Below are 15892 nucleotides of genomic sequence, written 5' to 3' on the forward strand. Positions count from 1 at the left end.
GGAGTGACACAGGAGGGTGCTGGCTGGAGTGACACAGGAGGGTGCTGGCTGGAGTGACACAGGAGGGTGCTGGCTGGAGTGACACAGGAGGGTGCTGGCTGGAGTGACACAGGAGGGTGCTGGCTGGAGTGACACAGGAGGGTGCTGGCTGGAGTGACACAGGAGGGTGCTGGCTGGAGTGACACAGGAGGGTGCTGGCTGAAGTGACACAGGAGGGTGCTGGCTGGAGTGACACAGGAGGGTGCTGGCTGGAGTGACACAGGAGGGTGCTGGCTGAAGTGACACAGGAGGGTGCTGGCTGGAGTGACACAGGAGGGTGCTGGCTGGAGTGACACAGGAGGGTGCTGGCTGGAGTGACACAGGAGGGTGCTGGCTGGAGTGACACAGGAGGGTGCTGGCTGGAGTGACACAAGAGGGTGCTGGCTGGAGTGACACAGGAGGGTGCTGGCTGGAGTGACACAGGAGGGTGCTGGCTGGAGTGACACAGGAGGGTGCTGGCTGGAGTGACACAGGAGGGTGCTGGCTGAAGTGACACAGGAGGGTGCTGGCAGGGTGCTGGCTGAAGTGACACAGGAGGGTGCTGGCTGAAGTGACACAGGAGGGTGCTGGCTGAAGTGACACAGGAGGGTGCTGGCTGAAGGGACAGGAGGGTGCTGGCTGAAGTGACACAGGAGGGTGCTGGCTGAAGGGACAGGAGGGTGTTGAGTGACAGGAGGGTGCTGGCTGGAGGGACAGGAGGGTGCTGGCTGAAGGGACAGGAGGGTGCTGGGTGAAGTGACAGGAGGGTGCTGAGTGACAGGTGGGTGCTGGCTGGAGGGACAGGAGGGTGCTGGCTGAAGTGACACAGGAGGGTGCTGGCTGAAGTGACACAGGAGGGTGCTGGCTGAAATGACACAGGAGGGTGCTGGCTGAAGTGACACAGGAGGGTGCTGGCTGAAGTGACACAGGAGGGTGCTGGCTGAAGTGACAGGAGGGTGCTGGCTGAAGTGACAGGAGGGTGCTGGCTGAAGTGACACAGGAGGGTGCTGGCTGAAGTGACACAGGAGGGTGCTGGCTGAAGTGACACAGGAGGGTGCTGGCTGAAGTGACACAGGAGGGTGCTGGCTGAAGTGACACAGGAGGGTGCTGGCTGAAGTGACACAGGAGGGTGCTGGCTGAAGTGACACAGGAGGGTGCTGGCTGAAGTGACACAGGAGGGTGCTGGCTGGAGTGACACAGGAGGGTGCTCGCTGGAGTGACACAGGAGGGTGCTGGCTGGAGTGACACAGGAGGGTGCTGGCTGGAGTGACACAGGAGGGTGCTGGCTGGAGTGACACAGGAGGGTGCTGGCTGGAGTGACACAGGAGGGTGCTGGCTGGAGTGACACAGGAGGGTGCTGGCTGGAGTGACACAGGAGGGTGCTGGCTGGAGTGACACAGGAGGGTGCTGGCTGGAGTGACACAGGAGGGTGCTGGCTGAAGTGACACAGGAGGGTGCTGGCAGGGTGCTGGCTGAAGTGACACAGGAGGGTGCTGGCTGAAGTGACACAGGAGGGTGCTGGCTGAAGTGACACAGGAGGGTGCTGGCTGAAGGGACAGGAGGGTGCTGGCTGAAGTGACACAGGAGGGTGCTGGCTGAAGGGACAGGAGGGTGTTGAGTGACAGGAGGGTGCTGGCTGGAGGGACAGGAGGGTGCTGGCTGAAGGGACAGGAGGGTGCTGGGTGAAGTGACAGGAGGGTGCTGAGTGACAGGTGGGTGCTGGCTGGAGGGACAGGAGGGTGCTGGCTGAAGTGACACAGGAGGGTGCTGGCTGAAGTGACACAGGAGGGTGCTGGCTGAAATGACACAGGAGGGTGCTGGCTGAAGTGACACAGGAGGGTGCTGGCTGAAGTGACACAGGAGGGTGCTGGCTGAAGTGACACAGGAGGGTGCTGGCTGAAGTGACACAGGAGGGTGCTGGCTGAAGTGACACAGGAGGGTGCTGGCTGAAGTGACACAGGAGGGTGCTGGCTGAAGTGACACAGGAGGGTGCTGGCTGAAGTGACACAGGAGGGTGCTGGCTGAAGTGACACAGGAGGGTGCTGGCTGAAGTGACACAGGAGGGTGCTGGCTGGAGTGACACAGGAGGGTGCTGGCTGGAGTGACACAGGAGGGTGCTGGCTGGAGTGACACAGGAGGGTGCTGGCTGAAGTGACACAGGAGGGTGCTGGCTGAAGTGACACAGGAGGGTGCTGGCTGAAGTGACACAGGAGGGTGCTGGCTGAAGTGACACAGGAGGGTGCTGGCTGGAGTGACACAGGAGGGTGCTGGCTGGAGTGACACAGGAGGGTGCTGGCTGGAGTGACACAGGAGGGTGCTGGCTGGAGTGACACAGGAGGGTGCTGGCTGGAGTGACACAGGAGGGTGCTGGCTGGAGTGACACAGGAGGGTGCTGGCTGGAGTGACACAGGAGGGTGCTGGCTGGAGTGACACAGGAGGGTGCTGGCTGAAGTGACACAGGAGGGTGCTGGCTGAAGTGACACAGGAGGGTGCTGGCTGAAGTGACACAGGAGGGTGCTGGCTGAAGTGACACAGGAGGGTGCTGGCTGAAGTGACACAGGAGGGTGCTGGCTGAAGTGACACAGGAGGGTGCTGGCTGGAGTGACACAGGAGGGTGCTGGCTGGAGTGACACAGGAGGGTGCTGGCTGGAGTGACACAGGAGGGTGCTGGCTGGAGTGACACAGGAGGGTGCTGGCTGGAGTGACACAGGAGGGTGCTGGCTGAAGTGACACAGGAGGGTGCTGGCTGAAGTGACACAGGAGGGTGCTGGCTGAAGTGACACAGGAGGGTGCTGGCTGAAGTGACAGGAGGGTGCTGGCTGAAGTGACACAGGAGGGTGCTGGCTGAAGGGACAGGAGGGTGCTGAGTGACAGGTGGGTGCTGGCTGGAGGGACAGGAGGGTGCTGGCTGAAGGGACAGGAGGGTGCTGAGTGACAGGAGGGTGCTGGCTGGAGGGACAGGAGGGTGCTGGCTGAAGTGACACAGGAGGGTGCTGGCTGAAGTGACACAGGAGGGTGCTGGCTGAAGTGACACAGGAGGGTGCTGGCTGAAGTGACACAGGAGGGTGCTGGCTGAAGTGACACAGGAGGGTGCTGGCTGAAGTGACACAGGAGGGTGCTGGCTGAAGTGACACAGGAGGGTGCTGGCTGAAGTGACACAGGAGGGTGCTGGCTGAAGTGACACAGGAGGGTGCTGGCTGGAGTGACACAGGAGGGTGCTGGCTGGAGTGACACAGGAGGGTGCTGGCTGGAGTGACACAGGAGGGTGCTGGCTGGAGTGACACAGGAGGGTGCTGGCTGGAGTGACACAGGAGGGTGCTGGCTGAAGTGACACAGGAGGGTGCTGGCTGAAGTGACACAGGAGGGTGCTGGCTGAAGGGACAGGAGGGTGCTGGCTGAAGTGACACAGGAGGGTGCTGGCTGAAGTGACACAGGAGGGTGCTGGCTGGAGTGACACAGGAGGGTGCTGGCTGGAGTGACACAGGAGGGTGCTGGCTGGAGTGACACAGGAGGGTGCTGGCTGAAGTGACACTGGAGGGTGCTGGCTGAAGTGACACAGGAGGGTGCTGGCTGAAGTGACACAGGAGGGTGCTGGCTGAAGTGGCACAGGAGGGTGCTGGCTGAAGTGACACAGGAGGGTGCTGGCTGGAGTGACACAGGAGGGTGCTGGCTGGAGTGACACAGGAGGGTGCTGGCTGGAGTGACACAGGAGGGTGCTGGCTGGAGTGACACAGGAGGGTGCTGGCTGAAGTGACACAGGAGGGTGCTGGCTGAAGTGACACAGGAGGGTGCTGGCTGAAGTGACACAGGAGGGTGCTGGCTGAAGTGATACAGGAGGGTGCTGGCTGGAGTGACACAGGAGGGTGCTGGCTGAAGTGACACAGGAGGGTGCTGGCTGAAGTGACACAGGAGGGTGCTGGCTGATGTGACACAGGAGGGTGCTGGCTGAAGTGATACAGGAGGGTGCTGGCTGAAGTGACACAGGAGGGTGCTGGCTGAAGTGACACAGGAGGGTGCTGGCTGGAGTGACACAGGAGGGTGCTGGCTGGAGTGACACAGGAGGGTGCTGGCTGGAGTGACACAGGAGGGTGCTGGCTGAAGTGACACAGGAGGGTGCTGGCTGAAGTGACACAGGAGGGTGCTGGCTGAAGTGACACAGGAGGGTGCTGGCTGAAGGGACAGGAGGGTGCTGGCTGAAGTGACACAGGAGGGTGCTGGCTGAAGGGACAGGAGGGTGCTGAGTGACAGGAGGGTGCTGGCTGGAGGGACAGGAGGGTGCTGGGTGAAGTGACAGGAGGTTGCTGAGTGACAGGAGGGTGCTGGCTGGAGGGACAGGAGGGTGCTGGCTGAAGTGACACAGGAGGGTGCTGGCTGAAGTGACACAGGAGGGTGCTGGCTGAAGTGACACAGGAGGGTGCTGGCTGAAGTGACACAGGAGGGTGCTGGCTGGAGTGACACAGGAGGGTGCTGGCTGGAGTGACACAGGAGGGTGCTGGCTGGAGTGACACAGGAGGGTGCTGGCTGAAGTGACACAGGAGGGTGCTGGCTGAAATGACACAGGAGGGTGCTGGCTGAAGTGACACAGGAGGGTGCTGGCTGAAGTGACACAGGAGGGTGCTGGCTGAAGTGACACAGGAGGGTGCTGGCTGGAGTGACACAGGAGGGTGCTGGCTGGAGTGACACAGGAGGGTGCTGGCTGGAGTGACACAGGAGGGTGCTGGCTGGAGTGACACAGGAGGGTGCTGGCTGGAGTGACACAGGAGGGTGCTGGCTGGAGTGACACAGGAGGGTGCTGGCTGAAGTGACACAGGAGGGTGCTGGCAGGGTGCTGGCTGAAGTGACACAGGAGGGTGCTGGCTGAAGTGACACAGGAGGGTGCTGGCTGAAGTGACACAGGAGGGTGCTGGCTGAAGGGACAGGAGGGTGCTGGCTGAAGTGACACAGGAGGGTGCTGGCTGAAGGGACAGGAGGGTGTTGAGTGACAGGAGGGTGCTGGCTGGAGGGACAGGAGGGTGCTGGCTGAAGGGACAGGAGGGTGCTGGGTGAAGTGACAGGAGGGTGCTGAGTGACAGGTGGGTGCTGGCTGGAGGGACAGGAGGGTGCTGGCTGAAGTGACACAGGAGGGTGCTGGCTGAAGTGACACAGGAGGGTGCTGGCTGAAGTGACACAGGAGAGGGACGGGAGGGTGCTGGCTGGAGGGACGGGAGGGTGCTGGCTGAAGGGACGGGAGGGTGCTGGCTGAAGGGACGGGAGGGTGCTGGCTGAAGGGACGGGAGGGTGCTGGCTGGAGAGACAGGAGGGTGCTGGCTGAAGGGACAGGAGGATGCTGGCTGAAGGGACAGGAGGGTGCTGAGGGACAGGAGGGTGCTGGCTGGAGGGACAGGAGGGTGCTGGCTGGAGGGACAGGAGGGTGCTGGCTGAGCTGGAGTGACAGGAGGGTGCTGGCTGGAGTGACACATGGGGGAGCTGAAGTGTATTATGTGAATCTGGATTTTTCAATATATTTTATGTGGATCTGGCGTTTTCAATGTATTTTATACCAGGGGCGTGGCCTAGAAGGCACAAGGCCACACCCCATTTTTGCATGTGCGCCTTCGGCTCGATGTCGGCTCTTTGACGTACCTAACACATTTTTGGGGCTGTTTGTCTCTGACTGGTTGGCCACCCCTGCTCTAGAGCTCGGCATGACTACATACTCATATTATCCTCACTTCCTCTTTCACCTGCAACCACACGGCTGACGTTCTATGTATGTACCTTCCACTTAATTGTTGTCCACATTTTAAAACATCTGGATACTGAACTTTCTTGCTATTATTTTGGATTTGCATATTTTGGTCCATTGTCACTAGACATGAGCTGTGCAGAGTTTTCTTTGTAAAATAACTTTGGTACTGTGTGGCCGGTTACAGCTTTGCGTAAACGGAAACGTTGTTTTTTTTTTTTTTTTCAGTTGACCACTTTCAGTGCTGTTAGATTAATATACTCACTTTGAGTCTCTTGAGTTTATTACACGTTACTCTAACTCCTTTCTCCAGGTATATGTGGTCAGCGAAGCAGAGGAAGAAGAGGATGATCCAGAAGTGGAGTTTTTAAAATCCTTGACTACAAAACAAAAACAAAAGCTTCTAAGGTATGTATAATAATGGCTCTTTGCTCATGTTGAAATGGCTCCACGGCCAGAATTGTATGTGTGACACCAGCTTTTACGGCCAAGAGTGTACTTGTGACACTAGCATGCTTGTTAGATCTGATATTGCTGAAAAGTATTTCTTCATTTTTGTATGCAGAAATACTGTAACTTCCGTTTTTGGCTTTTAAAAAAGCCTTTTAGAGCCTAAAATCTGATAAAATCAACGCTTTCAAGGCTTTATGCCCTTTTATAACACATGGGGGTATATTTACTAAGCTCCCGATTTTGACCGAGATGCCGTTTTTTCTTCAAAGTGTCATCTCGGTAATTTACTAAGCAAAAATCACGGCAGTGATGAGGGCATTCGTAATATTTTGGAAGTCCTAGGAAAAAATCACGAATCAATACACCATCGGTCAAATACGCCTGCAATTTGGTAGAAATCGGGAATTTACTAAAAGGTGCAAATCACAAACACTGCCGACAATAGCCAAACACTGCCGTGCTGAAATACAAATCGTGAAAAAGTGCTAAAAAAAAAACAGACCTGCTTTTTTTTACCGTGATTGGATAGGCATGCACGGATCCATGAGATCCGTGCATGTTTTTCAGTGGGAAGTGGTGGGAAATGTTTGAATTTGTTAAAAAAAAAAATGCGTGGGGTCCCCCCTCCTAAGTTAAACCAGCCTCGGGCTCTTTGAGCCGGTCCTGGTTGCAAAAATATGGGGAAAAAATTGACAGGGGTTCCCCCATATTTAAGCAACCAGCACCGGGCTCTGCGCCTGGTCCTAGTTCCAAAAATACGGGGGGCAAAAAGCGTAGGGGTCCCCCGTATTTTTGAAACCAGCACCGGGCTCCACCAGCTGGACAGATAATGCCACAGCCGGGGGTCACTTTTATACAGCGCCCTGCGGCCGTGGCATTAAATACCCAACTAGTCACCCCTGGCCGGGGTACCCTGGAGGAGTGGGAACCCCTTAAATCAAGGGGTCCCCCCCCCTCCAGCCACCCAAGGGCCAGGGGTGAAGCCCGAGGCTGTCCCCACCCATCCAAGGGCTGCGGATGGGGGGCTGATAGCCTTTGTTGAAAGTGTTGAATATTGTTTTTAGTAGCAGTACTACAAGTCCCAGCAAGCCTCCCCCGCAAGCTGGTACTTGGAGAACCACAAGTACCAGCATGTGGCGGAAAACCGGGCCCGCTGGTACCTGTAGTACTACTACTAAAAAAATACCCCAATAAAGACATAAGACACACACCTTGAAAGTATAACTTTAATACATACATCCACACCACCATATACACATACTTACCTTATGTTCACACGAGGGTCGGTCCTCTTCTCCATGTAGAATCCATGGTGTACCTGTTGAAAAAATTATACTCACAAAATCCAGGGTAGAAGGCTCTTCTGCTTGTAATCCATTTGTAATCCACGTACTTGTCAAAATAAAAAAACGGACACCCGACCTCGAACTGAAAGGGGCCCCATGTTTTCACATGGGACCCCTTTCCCCGAATGCCAGAAACCCCCTCTGACTTATGTCTAAGAGGGTTTCTTCAGCCAATCAGGGAGCGCCACGTTGTGAGGTTACTTTCGGTCACCCGCTGACAACAAAGTTCCCACCATTGGTTACAATGGAGCGTATAGGCGCTACATTGTAACACTGCCGTGTGCCGCCTGTCAGACAGTACAGGAGCACACAGCCGATCAGGAGGGTGCCACAACGTGGCGCTCCCTGATTGGCTGAAGAAACCCTCTTAGACATAAGTCAGAGGGGGTTTCTGGCATTCGGGGAAAGGGGTCCCATGTGAAAACATGGGGCCCCTTTCAGTTCGAGGTCGGGTGTCCGTTTTTTTATTTTGACAAGTACGTGGATTACAAGCAGAAGAGCCTTCTACCCTGGATTTTGTGAGTATAATTTTTTCAACAGGTACACCATGGATTCTACATGGAGAAGAGGACCGACCCTCGTGTGAACATAAGGTAAGTATGTGTTTATGGTGGTGTGGATGTATGTATTAAAGTTATACTTTCAAGATGTGTGTCTTATGTCTTTATTGGGGTATTTTTTTAGGAGTAGTACTACAGGTACCAGCGGGCCCGGTTTTCCGCGTATGCTGGTACTTGTGGTTCTCCAAGTACCAGCTTGCGGGGGAGGCTTGCTGGGACTTGTAGTACTGCTACTAAAAACAATATTCAACACTTTCAACAAAGGCTATCAGCCCCCCATCCGCAGCCCTTGGATGGGGGGGACAGCCTCGGGCTTCACCCCTGGCCCTTGGGTGGCTGGAGGGGGGGGGGACCCCTTGATTTAAGGGGTTCCCACTCCTCCAGGGTACCCCGGCCAGGGGTGACTAGTTGGGTATTTAATGCCACGACCGCAGGGCGCTGTATAAAAGTGACCCCCAGCTGTGGCATTATCTGTCCAGCTAGTGGAGCCCGGTGCTGGTTTCAAAAATACGGGGGACCCCTACGCTTTTTGTCCCCCGTATTTTTGGAACCAGGACCAGGCGCAGAGCCCCGTGCTGGTTGCTTAAATATGGGGGAACCCCTGTCAATTTTTTTCCCCATATTTTTGCAACCAGGACCGGCTCAAAGAGCCCGAGGCTGGTTTGGCTTAAAAGGGGGGACCCCACGCAATTTTTTTTTATTAAGTTTAAACATTTTTTTTTTTTTTACAAGGTGCACAATGAAGCCCAGTACGGATCTCTCAGATCCGGCCGAGATTCATTGTATTAAAGTCGGCAGTGTTTTACAAGTCACTCACGTAAAACACTGCCTAAAAAAACGAATGACATCGACATCGGAAAAACCGAAAATGCAGAATACGGCAGCTTAGTAAATTAGTCGTAATAAATTCAAAAAGTTGCAAATTTACACTTGCGATGTCATTCGTGATTGAACTTTGACCTCAAACGGGAAAATGCGAATCTTAGTAAATTTACCCCATGGTGTGTTGCATCTCAGTATTTTTATTTGATCCTCACCTTTATTTCCCTGTAGAAGACATGATATACAGGGTATTTCAAAAAGATGAACCCAATTTCAAAGCAATGTATTTCACGATGGTACATGTTACAATTACACAAAAAGTTACACAGTGTTTAATCAGTTATCAGATTTTACGAACCATTTTAGAAATGCTCTATGTGGCCCCCACATGCTGTACGGACAACCCCGAGACGATACTTGAATCCGTCCCAAACGCCTTTTAGTATTGTTTTCCACTGAAGTCACTGCTGCCGTGATTTTGTTGGTTGCCATCTTGTAATTGACTGAGGCTAGGGGCTATTGCTGAGACAGTGATCTAGCATTAGTTAATTGAAACTCTATGCCCTGCCCTTTCAAGTGGTAAGAGTTTAATTCACAGGCAGTTCTAGGTTGCAAAGATAAAGCAGTATCAAATGGGGTCCATCCTTTTGAATTTCACCCTCACCAACCTTCCTCCCCCCCCCCCCCCCAAGCCTTTTTGTTACTTATTCAAGGGCAAGTATTACAGTGGGTATTGCATGTGAAAAGGTCTAGACGGCGTCCAAAACTTCTCAAGTGTATTCGCTACGCTGTTATCTATAAAGACGTACTCTTTCTAGAGACCCACACCTTGTCCCAAATGTCCAATCACAGTGCCAATATGCACCTGCCCAATATAAAATGACAAAGGTTCATCCAAATTCGCACCAGTATCATGGAATGGGAGAATTACTGTGACTGTCAGGATGGATAATGTACTTAGTGCTACTTCTGTATATAATTTTATTTCTTTTTAACAATGTCTAATTCATTCTACTGCCATTTAAATTGAACCTGTAAGCTGCTAATATAATAATTTTCTCTCCCATGCGACGTTGAGAAATTCCTGGAGCGAATCAATCGCATGAGTAAGAGGGGAAAAAGTTACTAGTTACTGTTGTCACATATAATTTGCTTTGTTACACTGCAAATCACATATTCAGTCCTCTGTTGTCTAAAACTAGACGTACATCTTATCAAATTGACCCGTTCCACATGGGTGTCCTTATTAAATGGTTTCATGTCCCCGTTCTTTATTGCTGCAGTCAAATATGAAGTCTGATTTAACAGCATGATCCTTGTATTTGTAAAGTGGCAATGTATATTGTAATTGGCTCGTCCATTGAGGAAAATATTCAACTGTGCATAGAGCAAGGGGAATTATAGGATTTAGAACTGGAGTTGTTTGAATAGTTTCTCTACTGGTTAACTTTGCTTTCACAGCAGGGATGCTGGGATTACACAAAACAATTGTGGGTGTTACATAAATTACACATACATAGTTTTACATTCTTACAAAAGATATGGCAAACTATAGGCTGAGTATCAGGTTCTTTTATGCAGTGTGTTTGAACAATGTAGAAACCAGGGGTCTTTTTCCTATAATTTGGGCACAGAACACATCTTTTCTCTTGTAATATTTTCTGCTATATCAGGATCAGCTAAATACTAATACGTTAAAGACCAAACATGAAAAAACGGGCACTTGAAATATTCTATGGGGTGTATTCAATAAGCGTCGGATCCATTCCGACATGCAGTTGTCTGAATGGATACGACAACCCCTATTCAATGGATGGCCAAATCCGACTGTCTGATTTGGCCGTACACAGGGTCCTGTCCTGCAGCTGCTGTCAGCGGATGCGCTGATAGCAGCAGCCAGGCGTGCAAATGGCGGCCGAGAGCGGGACGGCGACAGGGGTAAGCTGGACAGCGGGGGGGAGCAGAGATCGGCGGCCGGAGCTGGCTGCGGGGGGACATGTCTGGGGAGGCGGGTGGAGGCACTGCAGGGAAAGAGGTGCCTGCGGGCCGCGGGGGAAGCAGAGATCGGCGGCTGGAGCTGGCTGCTGGGGGACATGTCTGCGGCGGGTCTCTCCCTGCTGCGCCTCCCTCGCCGCCGCAGACATGTCCCCCCGCCGGCTGCCGATCCCAGCTCCCCCAGCCGCCCGCAGCACCGCTTGTCTCCTCACCTCATTCCGACTTGTTTTCAAGTGGGATTGGGTTTGTCGGAAAGGGGGGCAAAACCTGTCGGATTTGGCCCCATTTCCAACGAAAGCACGTGGATCGGCGGCTATTCGGAAAAAATCAGCCTCTATTGAATAGGTCGGAATCCCTTCCGACCTATTTCTGTCAGAAGCTGCAGAAGCTTTCCGACAAGAAAGCAGCTTCCAACAGTTATTGAATACACCCCTGTGTATGTATGTATGTGTGTGTGTGAATGTGTATATGTATATATGTATGTGTATGTGTATATATATATATGTGTGTGTGTGTGTGTGTGTGTGTGTGTGTATATATATGTATATATATATATATATATATATATATATAAATATATATGTGTGTGTGTGTGTATATATATATATATATATATATATATATATATATTTCTCTGACGTCCTAGTGGATGCTGGGAACTCCGTAAGGACCATGGGGAATAGCGGCTCCGCAGGAGACTGGGCACAAAAGTAAAGCTTTAGGACTACCTGGTGTGCACTGGCTCCTCCCCCTATGACCCTCCTCCAAGCCTCAGTTAGATTTTTGTGCCCGGCCGAGAAGGGTGCACACTAGGGGCTCTCCTGAGCTTCTTAGTGAAAGTTTAGTTTTAGGTTTTTTATTTTCAGTGAGACCTGCTGGCAACAGGCTCACTGCATCGAGGGACTAAGGGGAGAAGAAGCGAACCTGCCTGCTTGCAGCCAGCTTGGGCTTCTTAGGCTACTGGACACCATTAGCTCCAGAGGGACCGAACACAGGCCCAACCTCGGAGTCCGGTCCCAGAGCCGCGCCGCCGGCCCCCTTACAGAGCCAGAAGCAAGAAAAGGTCCGGAAAAATCGGCGGCAGAAGACATCAGTCTTCAACAAGGTAGCGCACAGCACTGCAGCTGTGCGCCATTGTTACTCAGGCACACTTCGGTCACTGAGGGTGCAGGGCGCTAGGGGGGGGCAATGTAAACACCTTGGCTGGCGAAAATACACCACATATAACCCCCAGGGCTATATGGATGTATTTTAACCCCTGCCAGAACTCACCAAAAAGCGGGAGAAAAGGCCGCCGAGAAGGGGGCGGAGCCTATCTCCTCAGCACACGGGCGCCATTTTCCATCACAGCTCCGCTGGAAGGACGTCTCCCTGACTCTCCCCTGCAGTCCTGCACTACAGAAAAGGGTAAAAAAGAGAGGGGGGCACTAATTTGGCGCAGTTCTAATAATAACAGCAGCTATAAAGGGAAAAGCACGTTTTATAGTGGTATTCCTGTCTATATATAGCGCTCTGGTGTGTGCTGGCATACTCTCCCTCTGTCTCCCCAAAGGGCTAGTGGGGTCCTGTCCTCTATCAGAGCATTCCCTGTGTGTGTGCGGTGTGTCGGTACGATTGTGTCGACATGTTTGAGGAGGAAAATGAGATGGAGGCGGAGCAATTGTCTATTATAGAGTTGTCACCCCCTAGGGAGTCGACACCTGAGTGGCTGAGCTTATGGAAGGAATTGCGTGACAGTGTCAGTTCTTTACGAAAGACAGTTGACGACATGAGACAGCCGGCTACTCAGCTTGTGCCTGTCCAGGGGTCTCAAACACCATCAGGGGCTTTAAAACGCCCGTTACCTCAAATGGCAGACACAGACACGGATACTGACTCCAGTGTCGATGATGAGGAGACAAACGTGACTTCCAGTAGGGCCACACGTTACATGATTGAAGCAATGAAAAATGTATTGCATATCTCTGATAATACAAGTACCACTAAAAAGGGTATTCTGTTTGGTGAAAAAAAAAAAACTGCCTGTAGTTTTTCCTGTATCCGAGGAATTAAATGAAGTGTGTGATGAGGCGTGGGTTTCCCCCGATAAAAAACTGATAATTCCTAAAAGGTTATTGGCATCATACCCTTTCCCGCCAGAGGATAGGGCACGTTGGGAAACACCCCCTAGGGTGGATAAAGCGCTCACACGCTTGTCTAAACAGGTAGCACTACCCTCTCCTGATACGGCCGCCCTAAAGGAACCTGCCGATAGAAAGCAGGAGAATATCCTAAAATGTATATACACTCACACGGGTGTTATACTGCGACCAGCAGTCGCCTCAGCCGGGATGTGCAGTGCGGGCGTGGCGTGGTCGGATTCCCTGACTGAAAATATTGATACCCTAGATAGGGACAGTATATTACTGACTATAGAGCATTTGAAAGATGCATTTTTATATATGCGTGATGCACAGAGGGATATTTGCCGACTGGCATCAAGAGTTAGCGCGCTGTCCATTTCTGCAAGAAGAGGTTTATGGACGCGGCAGTGGTCAGGTGATGCGGATTCTAAAAGGCACATGGAAGTATTGCCTTATAAGGGGGAGGAGTTATTTGGGGTAGGTCTATCAGACCTGGTAGCCACGGCAACTGCTGGAAAATCCACATTTTTACCCCAGGTAGCTTCTCAACCTAAGAAGACGCCGTATTATCAGGCGCAGTCCTTTCGGCCCCATAAGGGCAAGCGGGCAAAAGGCGCCTCATTTCTGCCCCGTGGCAGAGGGAGAGGAAAAAGGCTGCAGCAAACAGCCAGTTCCCAGGAACAAAAGCCCTCTCCCGCCTCCGCAAAGTCCTCAGCATGACGCTGGGGCTTTACAAGCGGACTCAGGCACGGTGGGGGCCCGTCTCAAGAAGTTCAGTGCGCAGTGGGCCCACTCGCAAGTGGACCCCTGGTTCCTTCAGGTGGTATCTCAGGGGTACAAATTGGAATTCGAGACGTCTCCCCCTCGCCGTTTCCTAAAGTCTGCTTTACCGACGTCTCCCTCAGACAGGGAGGCAGTATTGCAAGCCATTCACAAGCTGTATTCCCAGCAGGTGATAATCAAGGTACCCCTCCTGCAACAGGGAAAGGGGTACTATTCCACACTATTTGTGGTACCGAAGCCGGACGGCTCGGTGAGACCAATTTTAAATCTAAAATCCTTGAACACTTACATACAAAGGTTCAAATTCAAGATGGAGTCACTCAGAGCAGTGATTGCAAACCTGGAAGAAGGGGACTATATGGTCTCTCTGGACATCAAAGATGCTTACCTACATGTCCCAATTTACCCTTCTCACCAAGGGTACCTCAGGTTTGTGGTACAGAACTGTCACTATCCGTTTCAGACGCTGCCGTTTGGATTGTCCACGGCACCCCGGGTCTTTACCAAGGTAATGGCTGAAATGATGATACTCCTTCGAAAGAAGGGAGTTTTAATTATCCCTTACTTGGACGATCTCCTGATAAGGGCAAGATCCAGGGAACAGTTGGAAGTCGGGGTAGCACTATCTCAGATAGTGCTGCGGCAGCACGGTTGGATTCTCAATATTCCAAAATCGCAGCTGATCCCGACGACACGCCTTCTATTCCTAGGGATGATCCTGGACACAGTCCAGAAAAAGGTGTTTCTCCCGGAGGAGAAAGCCAGGGAGTTATCCGAGCTAGTCAGAAATCTCCTAAAACCAGGCCAAGTCTCAGTGCATCAATGCACAAGGGTCCTGGGAAAGATGGTGGCTTCTTACGAAGCAATCCCATTCGGCAGATTCCACGCAAGAACCTTCCAGTGGGATCTGCTAGACAAATGGTCCGGGTCGCATCTTCAGATGCATCAGCGGATAATCTTGTCACCAAGGACAAGGGTGTCTCTCCTGTGGTGGTTGCAGAGTGCTCATCTTCTAGAGGGCCGCAGATTCGGCATTCAGGACTGGGTCCTGGTGACCACGGATGCCAGCCTGAGAGGCTGGGGAGCAGTCACACAGGGAAGAAATTTCCAGGGCTTATGGTCAAGCCTGGAGACATCACTTCACATAAATATCCTGGAGCTAAGGGCCATCTGCAATGCTCTAAGCCTAGCACAATGGCAGAAGCTGCAAGGATTCTTCGCTGGGCGGAAAATCATGTGATAGCACTGTCAGCAGTGTTCATTCCGGGAGGGGACAACTGGGAAGCAGACTTCCTCAGCAGACACGACCTCCACCCGGGAGAGTGGGGACTTCACCCAGAAGTCTTCCACATGATTGTGAACCGTTGGGAAAAACCAAAGGTGGACATGATGGCGTCCCGCCTCAACAAAAAACTAGACAGGTATTGCGCCAGGTCAAGGGACCCTCAGGCAATAGCTGTGGACGCTCTGGTAACACCGGGGGTGTACCAGTCAGTGTACGTGTTCCCTCCTCTGCCTCTCATACCCAAGGTACTGAGAATCATAAGAAGGAGAGGAGTAAGGACTATACTCGTGGCTCCGGATTGGCCAAGAAGGACTTGGTACCCGGAACTTCAAGAGATGCTCACAGAGGACCCGTGGCCTCTACCTCTTAGAAGGGATATGCTCCAGCAAGGACCCTGTCTGTTCCAAGACTTACCGCGGCTGCGTTTGACGGCAGGGCGGTTGAACGCCGGATCCTGAAGGAAAAGGCATTCCGGATGAAGTCATCCCTACCCTGATCAAAGCCAGGAAGGATATAACCGCACAACATTATCACCGTATTTGGCGTAAATATGTTGCGTGGTGCGAGGCCAGGAAGGCCCCTACAGAGGAATTTCAACTGGGTCGGTTCCTGCATTTCCTGCAAACAGGACTGTCTATGGGCCTAAAATTAGGGTCCATTAAGGTTCAAATTTCGGCCCTGTCGATTTTCTTCCAGAAAGAACTGGCTTCAGTTCCTGAAGTTCAGACGTTTGTCAAGGGGGTACTGCATATACAGCCTCCTTTTGTGCCTCCAGTGGCACC

General features: G+C 52.6%; 1 protein-coding gene across 1 annotated transcript in view; it reads left to right on the top strand.

The window, feature by feature from the left end:
* CIR1 (corepressor interacting with RBPJ, CIR1) overlaps window positions 1–15892 on the top strand; it is a 224195-nt gene that overhangs the window by 112537 nt on the left and 95766 nt on the right. The window contains exon 9 of the mRNA XM_063933433.1: window positions 6057–6151. Within this exon, the coding sequence (XP_063789503.1) occupies window positions 6057–6151 (95 nt within the window). The remainder of the gene's footprint in view (window positions 1–6056; window positions 6152–15892) is intronic.

This window comes from Pseudophryne corroboree, chromosome 7 (genome assembly GCF_028390025.1).
Source record: "Pseudophryne corroboree isolate aPseCor3 chromosome 7, aPseCor3.hap2, whole genome shotgun sequence".
Taxonomy (NCBI): Eukaryota; Metazoa; Chordata; class Amphibia; order Anura; family Myobatrachidae; genus Pseudophryne; species Pseudophryne corroboree.